At 48.6% G+C, this 20,961-nt stretch overlaps 1 protein-coding gene across 6 annotated transcripts in view; it reads left to right on the forward strand.

Annotated features, from left to right (window-relative positions):
- SCARB1 (scavenger receptor class B member 1) overlaps window positions 1-14,510 on the forward strand; it is a 90,979-nt gene extending 76,469 nt beyond the window's left edge. For 3 of the 6 annotated variants that reach the window (XM_070475091.1, XM_070475088.1, XM_070475093.1), the window contains 4 exons: window positions 3,604-3,655; window positions 4,523-4,669; window positions 8,547-8,675; window positions 13,557-13,669. In XM_070475091.1, the coding sequence (XP_070331192.1) occupies window positions 3,604-3,655; window positions 4,523-4,669; window positions 8,547-8,675 (328 nt within the window). In that variant the 3' untranslated portion in view covers window positions 13,557-13,669. Of the gene's footprint in view, window positions 1-3,603; window positions 3,656-4,522; window positions 4,670-8,546; window positions 8,687-13,556 lie in introns of all 6 variants that reach the window. The other 3 variants (XM_070475092.1, XM_070475090.1, XM_070475089.1) reach the window with 2 other exon arrangements.
- The last annotated feature ends 6,451 nt before the right edge of the window (window positions 14,511-20,961 follow it).

Raw genomic sequence — 20,961 nt, forward strand, 5'->3', positions numbered from 1 at the left:
AATCAATTTTGAAACATGCCATCAACCCACAAAAGAAACCCCACACCGTTAGCTGTCACTCCCCATTTCCCTCAGCCTCAGGCAACCCTTAATTTACTTCCCATTTCTATGGATTTACCCATTTTGGCCATCTTATGTGAATAGAGTTGTATAATATGTGACTGGCTTCTTTCACTTAACATGGTGTTCTCAAGGTTCATCCATGTTGTAGCAGGTGTCAGCACTTCAGTCCATTTTATTGCTGAATAATATGCCATTGCCTGGCAAGACCATGTTTTTATTCATCCACTGATGGACGTTTGGGCTGTTTCTACTTTTTGGCCATTATGAATAATGCTGTTCTGAATCTTTAAAAAAGTTTACGTATTTTGTTTTTGGCTGTGCTGTGTCTTTGCTTCTGTACTCAGGCTTTCTCTAGTTGCAGCGGGCAGGGGCTCCTCTCTAGTTTTGCTGCACAGACTTCTCATTGCGGTGGCTTCTCTTGTTGTGGAGGCCAGGCTCTAGGCACACAGGCTCAGTACTTGTGGTATACCGGCTTAGTTGCCCCTTGGCACGTGATGTCTTCCTGGACCAGGGATGGGACCTGGGTCCCCAGCATTGGCAGGCGGATTCTTAACCACTGGACCACCAGGGAAGTCCTGCTCTGAATATTTATGCCTGAGTATGTGGCTGTATGTTTTCATTTCTCCTGGGTAGGTATCTTACAGCTGAATTGCTGGGTTCTCTGGTGGCCCTATGCTTAACCGTTTGAGGAGCTGTCAGACTGTTTTCCAGGGCGGCTGCGCTGTTTCACACTCCCACCAGCTGCGTGGGAGGGTGCCAGCATCTCCACATCCTCGCCAACTCCTCTTATAGCATCATCATAGAACAGAGCTGGTGGCTCAGATGGTAATGAATCTTGCCTGCAGTGCTGGAGACCTGGGTTCCATCCCTGGGTTGGGAAGATCTCCTGGAGTAGGAAATGGCAACTCACTCCAGTATTCTGGCCTGGAGAATTCCGTGGACAGAGAGCCTGGCGGGCTACAGTCTACATACAGGCTTTGCCTGGATGGCAAAGAGTTGGACACAACTGAGCAACTTTTACTCACTCATTCAGGATAGAGCCGGGTGAGGGAGCGTGCTGATTGGTTGTTCTGTCAGGTTCTGTACTTAGTGTGTTTGAAATGCTTCCATTAAAAAAAAAAAAAAAATCCCTCAGAAAGATTCCTGGGCTGCAGGAATGTGAGCATCTGTTTGGCTTTGTGAGATGTTTCTCAGCTGGAAAGAATAACACTTTGAGTGCACTGGGGATCATTCGCATAGCTCATCCACACTTCTCTGCTAGCTTTTTTTAAAAAATTCAATTAATTAGTTTTTACTTTTTTGGCTTTGCTAGGTCTTCGTTGCTGTCTCGTTGCGGTGCATGGGCTTCTCACTGCAGGCGCTTAGCTTGTTGTAGAGTTCAGGCTCTAGAGGGCAGGCTCAGTAGTGGTGGTGTGCTGGCTTAGATGCTCAACGGCAAGTGGAATGTTCCCGACCAGGGATTGAACCTGTGTCCCCTGCTTTGGCAAGTGGGTTCTTAACCACTGGACTGCCAGGGAAGTCCAAGCTTTCCATCTTTACTTTTTGAGTCTGCTCAGAGTTTCTTCCTGACGTGTTTGCGGCTGGTGAAGCAGCGCCACGTGGGCCTTAGGCATCTGCTGCTCAGGCTGGAGTTCTGGAGGGCCCCCCATCACTCGATGCCTGGTCTGCTAACTTCATGCTCAGGGTGGGCAGGTGACTAGGACAGAGGAGCCGGACAGGCTGGGTGGGGACGGGCCAAGGGCCAGTCTCTGTCGAGCACCAGGGGCCTCGGGCTCGGTGTGGCCACATCCGATGCATTTGCAAATGCAGGTTTCAGAATCTGGATTTTAACACCTGCTTTCTCAGTTTCACCTGTTGGGAGTTCATTCTGATTCTTGACAAATGTTGCCCAAGCCAGCAGTCTCTCTGGGTGGCTGGATTCTGCCTGTTGGTGGCTACACGCTGCTACTTTGATCTCTCTGAGCCTCTGTGTCCCCAGCTGTTCAGAACTGCCGTGGGCTGTGGTGATGATCTCAAAGACGGTGTTTATCAACATCCCTGAGGGCTATTGAGGAACCAGTGTGGGAAAAGTCTAGAAACAGCTGTTCCAGAAACAGAGCCATCTAGCTGTGACTTCTCTGAGGAACTTCTGTGGTGTTTGCTCACAAGATAGAGGCATGAGGGTTGCACAGTCTGTGCATTTAATTTACATCAGTTCTTACAAACTTCAATTAAAGAGATCAAAGTGAAGGGGGACCCCCCTTGTATTTCTAGAATGTTTTCCGTGTCTGTCTCCTCTGTAGGTGATACTGTGTAAATTCATTTCACTACCCAGCACTCTACTTAAGTGATCTTTGAGAATTGTGACTGAGGATTTGGGCCTTTTGTGCTGACTCTAGTGCCTGTCCCCCAAGTGGGTTCCATCTCCCCTCCAGCTGTGCCTTCTTTAAGCAGACCCAGGAATGTGAAGTTATGGAATATTTGTTTGTTCTGTTGTTTGCTGGCATTTAACAGCTGCATGCTCAGTCGCTAGGTCATGTCTGACTCTTTAGGACGCCGTGGACTGTAATCTTCCAGGTTCCTCTGCGCATGCAATTTTCCAGGCAAGAGTACTGGAATGTATTGCCATTTCCTCTTCCTGGGATCTTCTCAAGCCAAGGGTTGAACCCGTGTCTCCTGAGTCTCCTGAACTGGCAGGCAGATTCTTCAGCATGGAACCACCACCTGGGAAGCCATTTAACAACTAGACAACAGTGATAAACACTGAACACTTTCTATATGCTGGGCATTTTTCATGTATCCACATTCAGTCGTCACTGGAGCCCTGTGAGGAATTCATTGTAATCCCCATTTTTCAGAGGAGGCACAGAGAGGGTAAGGAGCATGCCCGAGGTCACACAGCTTGCTGGTAACTGACTGTGTCAGGGGTTCCCAGGACCACTCTCAGGTTCGATGATTTGCTGGGAAGACTCAGCTGTGATTTATTACATAGAAAATATTCAAAACATAACCAGCAAAGGGGACAGGCTCACAGGGTGAAGTCTGGGGGAACCAGACAGAGGCTTCTAGAGCCCTCTCTTGGGGGAGTCACACAGGACATGCTTCCTCCTCCCAGTGATGAGTTGTGATATGTGTGAAGTGTCCCCTACCAGGGATGCCCAGTAGAAACTCTTCCCTGGGGATGTTTACTGGGGGCTGGTCACGTCAGCGCTTTCTGCCTGGTATGCACCCAGATTCCAGACTCCCTGAAGGAAAGCAGGGGGTCAGCATCAACTGCCTTGTTTGTTAGCTGGGTACATTGCCATCCTGAATAAAACTGGCATTCTGTTTCAAAGAGGAAGAAATGGACATCAGCTAGGTCCCTGGCAGCACCCACCACATAGAAGACATGAAGTTTTCATTTAAAAAGATATTGTCGGATTGTCAAGTTGCTTCCTGTCAGGAGATGCCCATTCCTCAAGATCACGCCGATCTAGTCGTTGTAGAATCACAGGTCCAGAGCTGTCTGACCTGAGGCACCCCGACAAAACTTCTCACTTGCTTGATCTCCCTTATTTCCAGACAAACTGGGAACATCCAGCCAGTGGTCCTGCCACTAATGTGGTTTGAAGAGGTAAGGCTGCCTCCCTCTCCCTGGGTACCAGGTTCCTGTGGTCGTGGTATCTGATGGCTCAGTGAGGAGCTGATGTGGGCATCTGAGGCAGGAGGCTGTGTGTGGTGGGGAGGCGGGGCTGGCTAGCTGGACTCTGTGATACAGAGCAGTCTATTAGAAATTTCGCCCTCTCCAAGCACATTATGTCAGTTATGCCACTGGACTGAAAGGCTCAGTTGAGATGAGGAAGACCAAAGCTGCCTGAAATTGTAAAGCCCCTGGTCAGCGTATAAAATAATTTTGCTAATACGTGTGACCACTTCTCCAAAGATGAAGGGAAGTTCATTTTCACTGTGTCGGCTTTTTATTGAACTTCCTTTTCTCCCAGCTTTTCAAGATTCCTTCTGGCTTAGTTCATTTTAATTCAGGGTGAGCTAACAGCCGGAACAGCCAGACTCCAAATGTCAAATTCACTTCCTGCTCACATCACAGTCTGATGGAGAGGGGAGGTGGAGCTGTGCTCCATGCAGACACTTGGGGACATCTGGGCTCCTTCCATCGTTTGGTTCTGACCTTTCGGAAATCCTCAGAATCCATTTCCATTCAGTAAATTGGCAAAGAGATGGAGAGAATCACGTGGGAGCCAGGTGTGAAAATTGTAACGTCCTTGTGCCAACATCCCGTTGGCCAGAAGAAGTCACATGGGCCTGCCTAGCTGCAAGGGAGTCTGGGAAATGTAGTCCTGTTGTGTGACCCTGGAGGACATAGAGGCTGGCCTAATGGCATGCTTTGGCCAGTGGACTTGGGATGGGGAAGTGATGGAGTGGCATCTGCACCCTCAGCTCATAGTATGTGGCCCTAGTCCATCTGTTTGTCCTTCTTCCCCAGAGTGGCGCAATGGAGGGTGAGACCCTACAGACATTCTATACCCAGCTGGTGTTGATGCCCAAAGTGCTGCAGTATGCCCAGTATGTGCTCCTTGCCCTGGGCTGCATCCTACTGCTCATCCCCATCATCTACCAAATCCGGAGTCAAGTAAGTAATGGTCAGAGCATGGCCTGGGCTGAGTGGTCCCTTGCCTGCTTGGGGGATGGAGGGGCTCAAATCAGATTCCCCAACTGTCCCTTCCTGCTGTGCCCATGGACACAGCCTGCACCCTCAGCCTGCACCCACTTCGAGCAGAAGTCCTAGGTCTCTACTTGGGCTGGGGAGCCATCCATCACTGCATCCTTGCCTCTCCTGCATCTTCTGTTACCACTTCTCTGCCTGTTTTGGGAGGCTTGGGGGCCCAACTTTGGAGGGACTGCAGTGGTTTGGGATCATGAGACCTGGTACTTGAATGGTTTGTTCATCCAGTCAGCAGCTGCTGGCTGCCAGGTTCTGGCAGGTACAGAGCATACAACAGTGAACAAGACAGTTCCTGTTGATGGGTGTGCGGGGATAAGCATTCTCATTGGAAAGACAGATGGGAGTCAAGTAACTAAACAGAAGAGATGATTTCACCCATGATAAAGATGATAGAGAATGTGATGGGCTCAGGGCAGTGCTGTCCAGGACAGATACAACACAAGCCACATGTGTGATTTTAAATTTAAAGTTCTAATAGCCACGTTAGGTAAAAGGGAATTAATTTCAATCATGTCTTTTATTTAACCTGGATATATCCAAAAGATTACCATTTCAATCTGCAATCAATATAAAAAAATTAAGTATTTCTGCATTATGTTTTTGAGTGAAGTCTTTGGAATCAGTGTGTATTTGACACTTAACAGCATATCTTGATTGGGACTCACTCCATTTCAAAGCCTCCACAGCCACATTTGGCTGCTAGACTGGGCGCCACAGTATCCAGGGAGGTTGGGGACAACGATAGCGATAATGTTAGAAAAGGTTTCTTTGAAGAGGCTGAATTTAGGCTCAGATGTGAATGCTCAGTACAGAGTCATGGAAAGACTGCTGCAGGTGGAGGAATGGCCAATGCAAAGGCCCTGAGGCAGGGATGGGTGGGGCTGTATTGGAGGATCCTGCTGCAGTGGGTTGGCTGGAGGGGAGTGGACGTAGGGGCGGCAGGGAAGGTGGTATCTCAGAGGCAGAGGTAGGTCATGCCTGGCCCTGTAACTTGGGATGAGCAGCTTGGAACTGATTCCAAGGGATGACTGGAAGCTTTTAACTCATTATTGACTGGGGAATATTTGCAGAAACAAATGCCTGTAGCAGGCGATTTTCATTTTGGCCAGCCAAAAATTAATTCTGTTATTTCACTGTGTGAAGGTTATTGCATTCAATAGTTACCCCTGACACACCTGTAAAGTCTTCTCATTTTCATGAGATGTTGTCTTCAATCCACTCCTCTGTAGAAACAAAGGAGCGTTCTCTAGCATCATGAGTTCTATTTTCACTTTCCACATCAGAATCATGCACTAAGGTTTTTTGTCTCTTTGTTGGTCTAATATTCACATTGTCTGAATCAGAACTATGTTCTGAAGAACTGTCATCTTCTGAGATACTAGTATATATGTTGCTCAGACATTCAGAGAAAGTATCTGCCTAAAATTCACCAAAAAATTCTTCTTCACTCAAAATCTCACAATGTGTCATTTTTGGGAAAATTTTACGTTTATAATACAAGATTGGAACAAAAACCTTAATGGAGCAAAATGTGAATGATGATGACAATCATAAGTTGTATAATGAGCCCTTGATCAATTTTAAGCTCTAACAACTTCGCCTGGTGATGTTAATTGTATTCACATGTGTTAATTCACTCTCTAAAAATATGTGGATATGTCTCTGGTCAATAATGGGTTTAAGGAGAGGGGTGACTGAGTCGGTTGACATGTGGCAGCTATTAATAGGTCTTCCCATGAGAGAGCAGGAGCAGGGGGACCAGTGAGGAGGCCCAGGTGAGCTCGGATACTGGCTTGGACCAGAATAGGAGTAGGTATTCAGGAACAAGAGCCCTGAAGAATCAGTCCTGGGCCATCTGCCATTCAAAGTCAGGAAGAACATTGGGGGACAACAAATACCCCCCTTTCTTTTTTTTTTCTTCCTTGGTCTTTTTTTTTTCCCCTGCCTTGCAGCAGGGCATGCAGGCTCTTAGTTTCCCAACCAGAGATTGAACCTGTGCCCCCTGCAGTGGAAGCACATAGTCTTAACCTCTGGACTGCCATGCAAGTCCCAATGAAAACCCCTTCTTGATTTGGCATCATTCATTAATTCATTCATGGCATTCACTGACACTTTCACAGCTTATTTTGAAGGGACACTGCACAGTTAGGGGGGTACAGACATAAATAGGTTGTGAGGTCTAGAGACCAGGGAGCATTAGGCAGGTTACTGCCATCTCATGGTGACAAGGGCCCCTGGGGCAGAGGACTTGGGTGAGCAGCTAGCTGGTAGACAGAAGACAGCACTCAATGGCACAGTCTTGCAAGGCCGTATTGAATCCATGAACCAGAAACCCCCCCTTTGGGGACCCCCACTCCAAGTTTTCCTGGAGCCCCAGGCCTGGGCCTTGGAGGGGGGTTGCCCAGCTTCCCTGCTGCCCCCTCGGGCCACCTGCAACACCAGCTTTCTTGCTCTAGCTTTGGTAAACAGCCTTTTCTCTTTTGCCTTTTACTCGGAGGCAGATTGCATGCTTGCTTGCTTGTTGGTAGCTGGGGCGATGATAAACCTTTCCAGGCTCTTAACCTGGGCTTTCAGACCTTTATCACCACTTCCCTTCCAAATTCCCCAACCTTCGGGGGAAAAGGTTTGCACTGATGTGAGGGTACCAGGGCCTCTGGTGTCTTGAGCCCCTGATGAACGCTGGGGACCCTATCCTCTGTCACTGCCCCAGCCAGAGCAGAAGGGAACTCCCTACGGTATTTGGAATGAATTATTCTGGGAGGACAGAGGGTACCAGAGGCCCTAGCCCCCAGTCTGTGGATGACTCCCCAGGCCCAGCATCACCATGGGTTTCCAGGAGTGAAGACATACACAGCCACACGTGGGTGGGGGGTTGGGGTGAGGTGGGCGGGTCCAGGGGAAGCAGCTGGTGAGGGCCAGGGCCAGACAACCCCCGTCTGTCCCCTCTGTCTCTCTCCTAATGGTCCATCAGAAGGGGAAGGGGCAGGAGACTGAGGATGCAGGATGTGAACACTTCCCTGCTTCACCCCCCATCCTTGTCCCCCAAGTCCCATAAGATTATTGATCGTTTCTATTAATGATGGTGAGGCTCCCTCCCTGCAGGTTGTACTGGAGGCCCAATCAATGAAATTTATCCCATTATGTGTTTTGAACAGAGGAGCCTGGCAGGCTACAGTCTATGAGGTCGCAAAGAGCTGGGCACAGCTGAATGACAAACACATGTATTTTTTGGTTTAGCAAGGGTTAGGCCTTTTGTGTTTTTATATATTTCCCTTGGGAGAAAAAAAAAAGAATGGCACATCATTAAACTCAAAATATTTTAATTTCTCTTCAAAGACATTTTTTTTTTTGTTCAAGTCATTCTTGAAAAAAAACAGACACCTCTGTTTCTGGTCTATTTAAAATGCCACCGGCTAGCTCAGTCCGTACAGCATGAAATTCTTCACATGCCACTTGCTCACGTCTCTGAGTCTAGGCTGAGCCACCTCGCTCACCATGGCCCATCGCCACTCCTAAACTTGGCCTAAATTTTCAGGCCAACAGACCCTTTTTAGTTTGCCCATCTGATCAAATATGTTTCCTGAAGATGCTGGTGTATCTGTCTTCGGTGAAGGGCACTATCACTTCCCAAATCTCCCAACTGCAATCATTAATGGTGGTTGGATGCGAAAGTTCTGTACCCCAGCCCCTGCTTTTTGAAGAACCCTGCAAATTGAAGAACCCTATAAAAACCATGTGTGTTCAGCTGGAACGGCAACTATAAATTAGCTTGGTTATCTTCTAGGAGAAATGCTATTTATTTTGGATTAGTTTTAAAAAGGGCTCAAAGGATAAGGAGGCCGTTCAGGCCTATTCTGAATTCCTGATGACATCAGCTCCCAAGGGGACTGTACTGCAAGAAGCAAGACTGTAGGTGGGTACCAGGTAATGCCCCCGCCCCACCCCCCACCTCCTCCCGTAGTGAGTAGAACTCTGGCACCTTGAAACGCTTTGGATCTTATACATCTCTTCAGCCTGCACTTCACCTGTCTACAGATAGAAAATATGTACTTGTATACTTTGCTGTCTTCTTACATTCTGAGTGATCCCAGGCGTGGTAGGGGACAGAGGGCGACTAGTGGGCTGGTGTCTTATTTTCAAGGTTGTCTTAAAAAGGCAGGATCAAGGTTTAGGTCAGCTGCTTCTGACTTCTGGTGCAATAGACTCTTCTGGGGAAGTCTGCTAAAAATGAAGATCTGAGGACATTCTTCTAAACCTCCTGAAATAGAATCATGGACGGGCCCCGGGAATGTGTTATTTTAATCCCTTGGTGACTCAGTGGTAAAGAATCCGCCTGCCAGTGCAGGAGACGTGGGCTTGATCCCTGGGTTGGGAAGATCCCCTGAAGAAGGAAATGGCAACCTGCTCCAGCATTCTTGCCTGGGAAATCCCATGGACAGAGGAGCCTGGTGGGCTACCGTCCACGGGGTCGCAGAGTTGGACACAACTGAGTGCACATGCACCAAGGGGATTATGAGTAGATTGGTTTATTTATTTATTTTTGGCTGCACCCTGCGGAGTGTAGGATCTTAGTTCCCCAACCAGAAATCGAACCCACGTCCCCTGCATTAGAAGCACGGAGTCTTAGCCACTGGACTGCCAGGGAAGTCCCTGATATAGATTGGTTTAAGTGAATCTGGGATGACTGACCAAGAAAGAAACAATTTGGGCATCACCTGGGCACCCACTATATATCCAGAACTCAGTCTGAGGGAAGGGTTGCCAGATTGAGCAAAAACAAACCAAAAAACTCCCAAGAAATGACAGTAGCAAAGAGGTGCTCAGTTAAATGTGAATTTCAGGTAAACAGCGAATGATTTTTTGCCTAAGTGTGTCATGCAATTGTCGGGACACGCTTATACTGAAAACCTGTTTGTTGGTTACCTGAAATTCACATTTAACCAGCTGCCCTCCCTGCATCTGACAACCTACCTGCAGGAGAAGTAGGCTGGTGCCTTGTGGGTTCACCTTCCTCTGGGCTGTGTTCCTTTAGGTCTGAGGTCTTGGGAGAGCCAAGTCCAGCCAAGGGAGGTGACAGGCAGCGCTCTGAGCCCTACTGTTGGGGTTTGGGCAGCAGTGAGTCAGTCTCACTATGGCTGTGCCTCTGATCATAGCTGTTATTTTGGTTTCTGAAAAATGTGCCGCCCTCGCCAGCTTCTGGGGCTGTGCCTGCTCGGGTTTAAATAGCTTTCTTGAGAGCTAAAACCTGAAGACGAGTCGACAGCCCTTCTCTTTGGGGCCAGTTGGCTGCTCCAGTTTGCTTCGACTGCCAGGGTTGGAGGAGGAGGGAGAACGGAACACGCCAAGTGCTGGGCGTGGGTGTGTGTGCTGGCAGGCGCCGCCAGTCCCTGCAAGGAGCAGAAGCGAGGGACAGCTGTGTCCCCAGCCAGACTCTGGGGGGCTCCTCCTGCCGACCTGGGGATAAGAGAGCCTGGCCACGTCAGGACTGAGTGTTAAGGGGGTGTCCTCCTGAGTTTGGGAGCAGGACATCCTATCCAGAGATGGGTACCCCGCTTTCCTTCCTCTCTCCCAGAATTCCTCTGGGATGCCTTCTTAGGTACAGTCTGGCCCCTTGGATACCCCTCCCCCATCCAGCCAAGATTCCCTTCTGCAGAAACTTTTTTGCTGTTCTGGGGGTGTAAGGGTAAGGTCTTCCTCGAAGGGGGTTATTGGCTTTTAGCACAGATAGAACTGGTGATCTGTGAGGTCTCAGCCCCATGGTCATGCCTCCCTGGATGCAGCCAGGATATCCTGCCTACTGCCCCCTCCCCCCTCCAAAAAAACCCCACACAACACTGGAGTCTCCTCTTGACTTTACCAACAGAATTCAAGCTTCAAGTTATCAGGGAAGGCTTTTTTTTTTGTTTGTTTTAATCTTTTGGCCACACCACACAGCATGTGGGATCTTAGTTCCCTGACCAGGGATTGAACCTGTGCCCCCTACATTGGCAGCGTGGAGTCTTGTGGACTACCAGGGAAGTCCCAGAGAAGTTTTTGATTAAAGAGATTCTATTGCCTTGCCTTCTGGAAGGCTCAGCCCAGATGAGACCCCTATCCCCAGTCATGTGTACTTGAGGAAGGCAGTGTCCTGTTGGTGCTGGTTTAGGAGGCCAGGCAGGCACTTGAGAAGTTGCCAGTGGTCCAGAAGACCTAGAATCCCTTCAGGGAAGCCTCTAACCTGTTTTGAACACCTAAGGGAGATCCCACACCTTGCCTTGCACTTCGGCATGGGGTGGGCTTGAGGAGCTGCTAGCCCAGAAAGATGTCTTTATGTGAGTAAGAAAAAGACAGCCCCTCTGTGCAGACGTGGCCTGCTTTAGGACCGCAGGTTTAGAACACAGAATACAGCCCATGTATAGCCCCCTTGGCTGAGTGCCTTTGTGCAGTGACCAACCTGGACAACTGTACTAGGCAGCCCTGCAGGGACATGTTCCTGGATCTTTCTTACCTTCTCATGAGTCTCATTAATTCCAAGTCCTCATTCCACAGTTAAAGGACAGTGTTAGGGAGCAGGAAGAGGAGGAGGAATCTGTCTCAGGTTCTGGTTCCTTGAGGGTTTGTTACATGTGTCTTTCTTGCAGAAGCAGCTTCCCCTTTTCACTTTTTTTTTTTAATTGGAGGCTAATTACTGTACAATATTGTGGTGGTTTTTGCCATACATTCACATGAATCAGCCATGGGTGTACGTGTGTTCCCCATCCTGACCCTCCCTCCCACCTCCCTCCCCATCCCATCCCTCAAGTTCATCCCAGTGCACCAGCCCTGAGCATGCTGCCTCATGCATCAAACCTGGACTGGCGATCTATTTCACATATGATAATTTACATGTTTCAATGCTATTCTCTCAAATCGTCCTACCCTCGCCTTCTCCCACAGAGTCCAACAATCTGTTCATTACATCTGTGTCTCTTTTGCTGTCTCGCATATAGGGTCATCGTTACCATCTTTCTAAATTCCATATATATGTGTTAATATACTGTATTGGTGTTTTTCTTTCTGACTTACTTCGCTTTGTATAATAGGCTCCAGTTTCATCTGTCTCATTAGAACTGATCACTTTTGAGTGAGGCTGTCTCCAGTCGTAGCTCTTTGGGTCCACATTGCTGAGAATATGCCCCCCGCCCACCGCCCTGACTGTCACATGCTGCCTGTATGTGGGGGTGTGGGTCAGCAGTGGGCACTGGTCTCGCTCTGACACCCCATCCCCCCCCCCCCCCCACCTCTCCTCCTCACTCCTGGCTGGAATGTGGCTCAGTCTGGGTAGCCTGAGATCAGTCCCACAGGAGAGGCAGGAGTTTCACCTTCCGCTTGGTCATGCCTGGAGTGGAGTTTGATTTTTTCCCCACCTCGCAGTGAAGCAGACCTCTGGGCTTTGTGAGCATGGTCCAAGCAGGCAGGGGTTTTGGGGGTTTTCCAGCCACAGCTGCTGGGCAAGAAGGCATCTCTCTCCATTCTTCAAGGGGAATGAAGATAGAGGGCTTAGGGGGATGAAAAGTTACCCCCAGTTTTTATTATCACAGCTTACCTTAAATTTATTTTTTGTTGGAGTATGATTGCTTTACAATGTTGTGCCAGCATGTGCTGCACAACCGAGTGGATCATCTATGTGCATGCGCATACCCCCTCCCTCTTGAGACTCCCTCCCACACCCCCATCTCACCCGTCTGGGTCATCCCAGAGTCCCGAACTGAGGTCTCTCTGTTCTACAGCAGCTTCCCACTAGCTATCTGTTTTACGTATGGCAGTGCCCACATGTCAGTCCTAATTTCCCAGCTTGGCCCACCCTCCCCTTCCCCTGGGTCCACATGTCCGTTCTCTACATCTGCTTCTCTATTCTTGCCCTGCAAATAGGTTCATCTGTTCCACTTTTTCCCTAGATTCTACACACATGCGTTCATATGCGATGTTTGTTTTTCTTTCTCTGACTCACTTCACTCTGTATGACCAACTCTAGGTCCATCCATGTCTCTTTAATTTCATTAAATTTCCTTAAATTGTGAAATTAAAAAAAAAAAAGTAAAGCTAGATGAACTACCCTGAGTTCCCTCTTACCCAGACTCAACAACATCAACTGTTCACATCTTGTCCTAGTTCTCCTTTTCACTCTGTGCCCTTTGCCCCCACCCCACCAAGCCCCACAGCCCTCCCCCTATCCGGAGACAACCATTTCTAGGAACTTGGTGTGTGCCTGCTTTCCCCCTCTAAATCTGTATCCATGAGCAGTAGATCAGTTTCTGAAACGTTGTCTCTGGAGGACATGCTACATAAGTCACTCTGCAGCTGGTTTTCCCTTTCTCAATTTTCTGTTTGTGAGAGCTGTGTAAGTTGACTACCACCTTGCGACTCTGTTTTAGATGCATTATGATATCAGTGGACATTTAGGTGCTTTCCAGTTTTCCTATGTCGACAGTATTGCTTATATAAACCCTGAACTCCTTGCTCTGCCCTTCTCTCTCTATTAGGCGAGTCCCTTTGGACCTCAGTTTCCCCATCTCTAAAATGGGATGAGAGCAGGGCGGGATGGTGTTTCATGAGATGGGGAGACCCTTGCAGTTGCGACCCAGGAGTCTGTAGGTCACTCCAGTCTTTTCTCATATCGAGCCTGATTGGTGGGGGCTGCTGATGGGACTCCCAGGGGGGTTTCCATGCTGTTGGAGGATGTGCAGGGGCGGGGCGGGGTGTGGGCGGGGCTTGGCATGGGCAGGGCTTGGTGGCCGGCCTTAGTGATGCAGCGCACCCTGCCTTTTCTCCACAGGGTTCCAAAGATGCCATCAGCCAGCCCAGTCTGGCCGCTCAGCCAGACCAGCTTCCCAGCCCCTACACCCCGCTTCTTCAGGACTCACTCAGTGGACAGCCCACCAGTCCCAAAGTCTGAGCCCCCACCTCCTGCACATTGCACGCACGCACACACACACACACACACACACACACACACACGCATGCCCCTGGTACGTGCCCACACGTGTGCACAGGTGTGTGCAGACACTCAGGGATGGAGCCGCTGCTGAGAGACTTGGGGGAAAGGCTGGTCAACAAGGACTGTTCTGGAAGCTTCTCTCCATGTAATCCACAGGCCTGACCATAGGTGCTATGGGCACGGGGTCCCCTAGCCCAGGCCTTTAATGACTCACGTCACCTCTCCCCAGCGGTCCGCTCCATCTGTCTTGAAACACTGCAGCCCCTTTCTGGTGGCTCACCCAGGCAGGACAGGGCGTTTACCCTGAGAGGCCGCCACTGTCCCCAAATCCAGCCCAGGAGTGCTGACTGGTGCCCGAACCTGGTGGGCAAGGTTTTGTGGTTCAGCACCCAGCTCGGACCAGAGCTGTAGCCACTGGACTCCCATCTGGGACTCAGAAATGGAGATGCATCCTAAACCCCCTGCAGGATCATGGGTTTGGGTGTCCAGGTCCCTTCCCTCCAGCCTAAACTGACATCATCCTGTATACTGAGCCAGTCACTTCCTGGCTGGGGTGGTGGAAGGCTATGCCCTGAGCTGCCCCCCACCAAGGTCTGCAGCTATCAGGTGCCAGGGCAGAGGTAGAGAGGCTCCGGAATGTCAGCCTGGGTGTCTGGTCAGGAGACCCATCCGTCTGGGACTCCTGGTCTCTGGGACAAGCAAGCCTCTGTCTCTTTTCTACTGGAAGGAAAACTGAATATCATCTTTTAAAAATAATTCGTCATTGAAGTAATAAACCTTTTTAAAAAGTGATCGCCTGAGTCTGTAACAGCCTGTTTGTGGGAGGCCGGGTTGGGGGTGGGGTGCGGTTCCTTGGGAAGTTCTAGGCTCTTCTCGCGTGCTAAGTCACTTCGGTTGTGTCCGACTCTGTACGATCCTATGGACTGTGGCCTGCCAGACTCCTCTGGTCCATGGGGCTTCCCAGGCAAGAATACTGGAGCGGCTTGCCATTTCCTCCTCCAGGAGATCTTCCCGACCCAGGGATCGAACCTGCATCTTTTGCATCTCTTGCTTTGGCATGTGGGTTCTTTATATCTAGCGCCATCTGGGAAGCCTCAGGCTCTTTTTAGCTAGTATCTCATTTCTGGTTACTGCCATCATGAGTGTCTCTCAAAGACTGGGCTGCAGGCCTGCCTTTCCATTGTTATTTAAGAATTCCAACTTGTGTATATTTAACACTTTATATAAATTCTTCAGGAATTCAGTTCTTCTTAAGAAAGAATAGCATCCATGTGAACCATTATCCCTTTTGATTTTTGAGCAGAATTCCCTCATAGGTACATAGCACAGGTTTCCAACCATTTGTGAGTTGAAGGACATTTCACATATTTCCAGTTTTCGGTGATTATGCATAGAAAGCTGCTACAAACATGAATATACAGGTTTTTGTGTGAACATATATTTTTTTCTTTTCCTTTTTTTTTTTGCTCTTGGGATCTTAGTTCCCCAACCAGGGATTGAACCGGGGCCCACGGCAGTGAAAATACAGAGCCCTAACTACTGGACCACCTGGGAATTCCCGATTTTCATTTCTCTTAAGGAAAATGCATAGGAGTGAGAGTGCTCAGTCATATGGTAACACAGAGCATAAGTTTGTGTTTAGCCTTTTTCACAGTAGCTGCGCCATTCTACATTCCCACCATCCAGGTATACCTTGGTACTTCCAGGTTTTTAAAGAATTGTCATTTGTAGTGGTATCACATTTTTTTGTGTTTTTTTATTTGCATGGAAGTACATTTGCTAATGAGATGGTGGTTTCCTCTTCACTCTCAGCTAATTTATGTATCCATGAACGACTGTGACTGCCAGAATGCAACCAATTTTGTCATCAATCCTATTCTTGTTTTGCATAAGTGCAGAGAAGCCTTGTTTACATGAATAAATAGCTGGAAGTAGAAGGAATATTCTGATGGCAGAGTCACTCAATTCTTTTATTTAAATTTTTTTATTTTTAAAAGATGAGGGTATTTTTATTTTAGATTGGAGCATAGTTGATTAGCAATGTTGTGTTAGTTTCAGGTGTACACCAAAGTTATACACACACATACATGCATTTTTTTTCAAATTATTTTTCCTGTTAGATCATTAGAGTATTGAGCAGAGTTCCTCATGCTATACAGGAGGTCCTTCACTCAATTTTTAGACTGCTGAGTAATGGGCAAAAATCGGGTGGTAATCTATCATCAAAAAAATATTTTTACTGATCTATCAACTGACACTTCCATCTGACCTTTCTTCACATTCATAGAAGGCTACAAAGTGGGAAGGATTACACAGTCTTTTAGATCAGTTCTCGAAACCAGTATTTGGGAGTGTCCCTCTTGGCCGGGGAGGGCTGCACCTGCCTGCTTCAGAGTGGGGGGCTCATGAAGGGGCCCAGGGAAGAGAGCGTGCTGCCTGCTTTTGGGGAGACTCAGAGGTGAGAAGTGTTTGAGGAGCACTGAGATGACTGCTGACTTCCCCGTGTCCAGGCCTCATCACAGACACTTGCAACTTTTGCATTCAGCCCTGCCTGCTCATAAAGGAAAAAAGAGACAGTCTCCGCAAACTATTGTGCCGTGTGTGTGAGTGTGTGTGTGTGTCCCCAAGTGATCACAGGATGGAAGAGGTGAATTAAGCCTCCAGGCATATCATTATGTGAACATCTTGCTTCTGAGTATCTTGGTAAAGTTCAAGCTAATTTGTTTTTTTTGGTACAAGCTTGATCCTTAAGCCCAGTCTCTGACTTCACTGGGGGTTCAGAGAGGAATTGCCCTCTGGCCTCACAGGGGAAGGACGGGCTTCGAGGCCACCTTGAGAGACACGGCATCAGGCTTTAACACGGCCCTCGGGAGTTCTTGGAGTACCTTTGACTCAGGCCTTATTCCTACCATATCACTTTAACCTGCCCACGGTGTGACTCAGCTAACAATATTTTTGTTCAATTTGATCCACTTTTTTGACTTAAAAGAAATTTTCTTTAAAAAACTTTGTTTTTTTAAAAACAGTTTTATCTGAACTTGTGGGTCCAACAGGCAAGTTAAAATTTTCTTGCTGCTGTTCTTAGTAGTTTAGTTGTGTCCAACCCTCTGTGACCCCATGGACCTTAGACTGCCAGGCTCCTTGTCTGTGGAATTCTCCAGGCAAGAGGACTGGAATGGGTTGCCATTCCCTTCTCCAGGGGAACTTCTGACGCAGGGATCGAACCTGGGTCCCCTGCATTGCAGGCCGATTTTTCACTTTCTGAGCCACCAACAAAGATGTGGCTGTGTGGAATCTAAAAAATAAAGCAAACTAGTGAATATAACAAAAAAGAAACAGACTCTCAGATGTGGACAACAAGTTAGTGGTTACCAGTGGGGAAAGGGAAGGGGGGAGGGGCATGATAGGCGTAGGGAACTAAGAGGTACATACTATTCTGTATACAAAAACTAGCTGCAATGATATACTGTACATACAGCCAATATTTGATAATATAGCCAATATTTGATAATAACTATAAATGGAATATAACCTTTAAAAATTTTGAACCACTCTGTTGTACACCAAAAGCTTACATAATATTGTACATGAATGGTACCACAATAAAAAAGGAAAAAATATTTAAAAATAATTAACTATTAAAGCTTAAGGTGTTCATCCAGGTACCACCAGACCTGCCCGATTCGAGAACTCTGTACTGTGCCTTATTGTGTCCTCCACTTCCTCCTCTTATCACTCTGCCTGAAGAATAAGTGTCTGGCTCAGTCTTGGCCATCATCAAAGACTCAATTCCAGCCATGTCCCCTCTTCCAGGAAGCCTCCCTGATCTCTTCTGCTCACTCAGCTCCCCCCTCAAACCCCTGCTTGGGATTCCCGGGTTGCTGTGTCTGTACCTTAGAAGATACTAGAATGTTCTAGAATACTGGAAGTCCTAACCCCAGTTACTGGAGTCCCTAAACCCCAAGAGCCTGTAATGTAAGCCCTGCCACCTGCAACTGCACCAGAAACCAGTTTTAACCAAGATGGTTACTCATGTTCCCATGTATTCCTTTGCTCACTCATGGTCACTCTTTCGACCAATATTTATGGAGTGTTCGCTACACACTGAGAATGAAATTATTAGGGTGGTTTTCCTAGTATTGAAAAAAAAAAAAAGAATACCTGCTTGGCAAAGTCAGTGCAGAGCTCAAAAAAAAATGGGCGGACCCTATTGGTGGGTTCAGGGCTGGGGCCCCTGCGTTTAGACCCACAGTTCAGGGCTGTCCTAATTGATACCCTTGGGGTCTCTCGCCTGGAGGAGGCTCTGGCAGCCTGTACATCTGGCTCCCACGCTTGTCCGGTGCCGTCCCTTCCTCAAGCAGGGCCCTGAGAGGTCTTCCTGAAATGTAAACTATCACCAGGCTCATCTTTTGTTGAAACCCTTACTTGGTTTTTCCCCACCTGGAGGGTCAAACCCCTTCTCACCGGCTGATGGGAAAATCCTTCCCCTTTTCAGGCTGCGATGCTAGGCTTCTGGGCAATTACAGCTTTGGCCACTGGAGGGCGAGCTGCGCACGCAGGTTGTTACGAGGTCTGGGTTCTCGTTCTCAGAAGTGTTGAGATCACCTCTTAAATTCCTTAAATTGAAAGGGGAGAAACGCGGGGGTCACAGTCTGGCTTCAGGAAGTTGTAACCTCCAGAAATTTCGTTTTACGCCTCAGTTTCAGTCGCTCAGTCGTGTCCGACTCTGTGACCCCATGGTCTGCAGCACGCCAGGCTTCCCTGTCCATCACCAGCTCCTGGAGCTTGCTCGACTCATGTCCATCTAGTCGGTGATGCCATCCAGCCATCTCATCCTCTGTCGTCCCCTTCTCCTCCTGCCTTCAGTCTTTCCCAGCATCAGGGTCTTTTCTAGTGAGTCAGTTCTTTGCATCAGGTGGTCAAAGTATTGGAGTTTCAGCATCAGTCCTTCCAATGAATATTCAGGCTTGATTTCCTTTAGGATTGACTGGTTGGATCTCCTTGCTGTCCAAGGGACCCTCAAGAATCTACTCCAACACCACAGTTCTAAAGCATCAGTCCTTCAGCACTCAGCCTTCTTTATGGTCCAACTCTCACGTGACACTGGAGTCATGTGAGTCTCCCGTACATGACTACTGGAAAAGCCATAGCTTTGACTAGACAGTCTGCATATTTTCTGGGAAACGTTTCCTTAATATTCTTCAGCTTTTCAAAGGGGTCTTGACCTCCAAGGTTCCTCTGAGCAAGAGTGAGACTCCTAAAATAAAACTAGGTTCATGGGATATTCATGCTTCCTTAACATGAAAAGGAAAGGGCTCTGATCTTGGAGGCAGGTCCCCTGCACACGAGTCCAGTGGTGCTAGTTGCTGGGCAGCCTTGGAGAACTCTGCAGCCTCTCTGAACCTTGGGTTTCCTGCCCTTGGGAGTGAAGATTGTTGCTCTGTGAATACCTGAGAAGCCTTATGAAGGTGGAATAGAAATGAATGTGTGAACATACACGGTCCAGGACTGTTGTGAAAGATCTCAGATACTGAGCCTCCAGCAAGCATTTATTAGATACCTACTGTGTGCAGAGCACTGGGTGGGCACTGAGAGGGAGTCTAACTCAAAGGGCTGTGTAGATGCCTACATTCATTCAGCTAATATTTTCCGGGTGCCAACGGTGTGTCAGATGCTTGAGTACACACACTGGGAGTTGTCTTGGGTTAGAGATGCTGACACAGAGACTCCTGGCCAAGGGGTGTCCCAGGAGGGCAAACTGGGGTCCAGCAGCCTGAGAGGGTAGTTTTTCAAGGAAGACCAGCAGGCACTGGGCTTTGGGGGGACCGTACCCAGAAACCAGGGGGAACACAGAAACAGTCAAAAGGGATCTTTTGGGATCTGTGAGAGTACCAGTGTTATCTGCCTCAGAAACATAGTGGTTGGGGGCTTCCCTAGTGGTAAAATAGATAAGAATTCATCTGCCAATGCAGGGGACACAGGTTTGATACCTGATCGGGGAAGATTCCACATGCCGTGGGGCAACTAAGCACATGAGCCCCAACTCCTGAGTGCATGCACTCTAGAGCCTGTGCTGTGCAAAAGAGAAGCCCCTGCTCGCCTGCAACTAGAGAAAGCCAGCAAGGAACACCCAGGGCAATCAAAAATTTTATGTGTGTGTGTGTGTGTGTGTATAGTGGTGGACAAAGCAGAAGAGGTCCCTGCCCTTGTGGGTTTATATTCTAGTGGGGGCGACAAGTGAGTAAGATAACACCAGATAGGTGCCAGGAAAGAAATAAAACAGGCGACATGAGGAACGGAAGTGTTTGGTGTGGAGGGGGGGGGCGTGCAGGAGTGCTACTAAGATGAGAAGGGTACTACTTAGATGTGCTCTGAGAAGGGCCATTTATGCTGTTTCCCAAAGGATTTGAAGGGATCGGGAAAAGAGCCCTTTAAGAACCAAGAACTGCACGTGCAAAGGTCCTGAGGTAGCAGCATGCAGACAGGAAATGAGTGGGACATGGCTGGAGTGTACTCAACACAGAGGCAGGGGAGGTTGTAGAACTGGGCAGGGGCTAAATCAGGCAGGGCCCTGGAATTTGGATTTTAAGCATAGTGGGAGTCATTGGAGCATTTTAAGCTGGGCAGCAGTGTGATTGCTGATTGGCTGTGTGGGGAATTACGGTGGGGGCACAGGTGGGTGAAGAGACAGGTGGCAGGAGGCACGCTACAATTTATAAAAGCTCCCCTGCCCCCCGCTCTTGCCATGGGACCCTCAGAGCACTTGTGGAATGGCCGGGGCAGGAGCATCAGGCCGGATTTACCAGTGGGGACACTGAAACACGTTCCTTACTTCGCCGTCTTTTTTGCTTCCTGGGTGATCCCTTGAGGGGAGGCTGTCTGCCTTTGGCTTTTCAGTCTCAAGGCCTTGCCCTTTGCAGTTTGGTCTTTTCTTGTGTGCGTAAGCCTTTGATCACGCTCTGCCTCCCTCCTTAGACTCTAAGCTCCTGAGGGCATGTACTAGGTCTGTAGCGGGTACCGGCTGCATCCCTGGAGCCTGGTACAGTGTCTGGCAGGAAAGTGGGTGCACGAAGGCTTTGTGGAATAAATGAACGAATGATGGGGGAGTGGTGAACGTAAGAGATGTAACTGAGGGAGGACAGAGTGCAGAGCCCGCACACGCCCAGCTGCCTCGCTCTGCACCCCTCCCTTCTCCTCTCGCCGATCCCCACCTTGTGTTCAAGCCCGAGAGCCCGCCGAGGGC

This window comes from Odocoileus virginianus, chromosome 12 (assembly GCF_023699985.2).
Source record: "Odocoileus virginianus isolate 20LAN1187 ecotype Illinois chromosome 12, Ovbor_1.2, whole genome shotgun sequence".
NCBI lineage: Eukaryota > Metazoa > Chordata > Mammalia > Artiodactyla > Cervidae > Odocoileus > Odocoileus virginianus.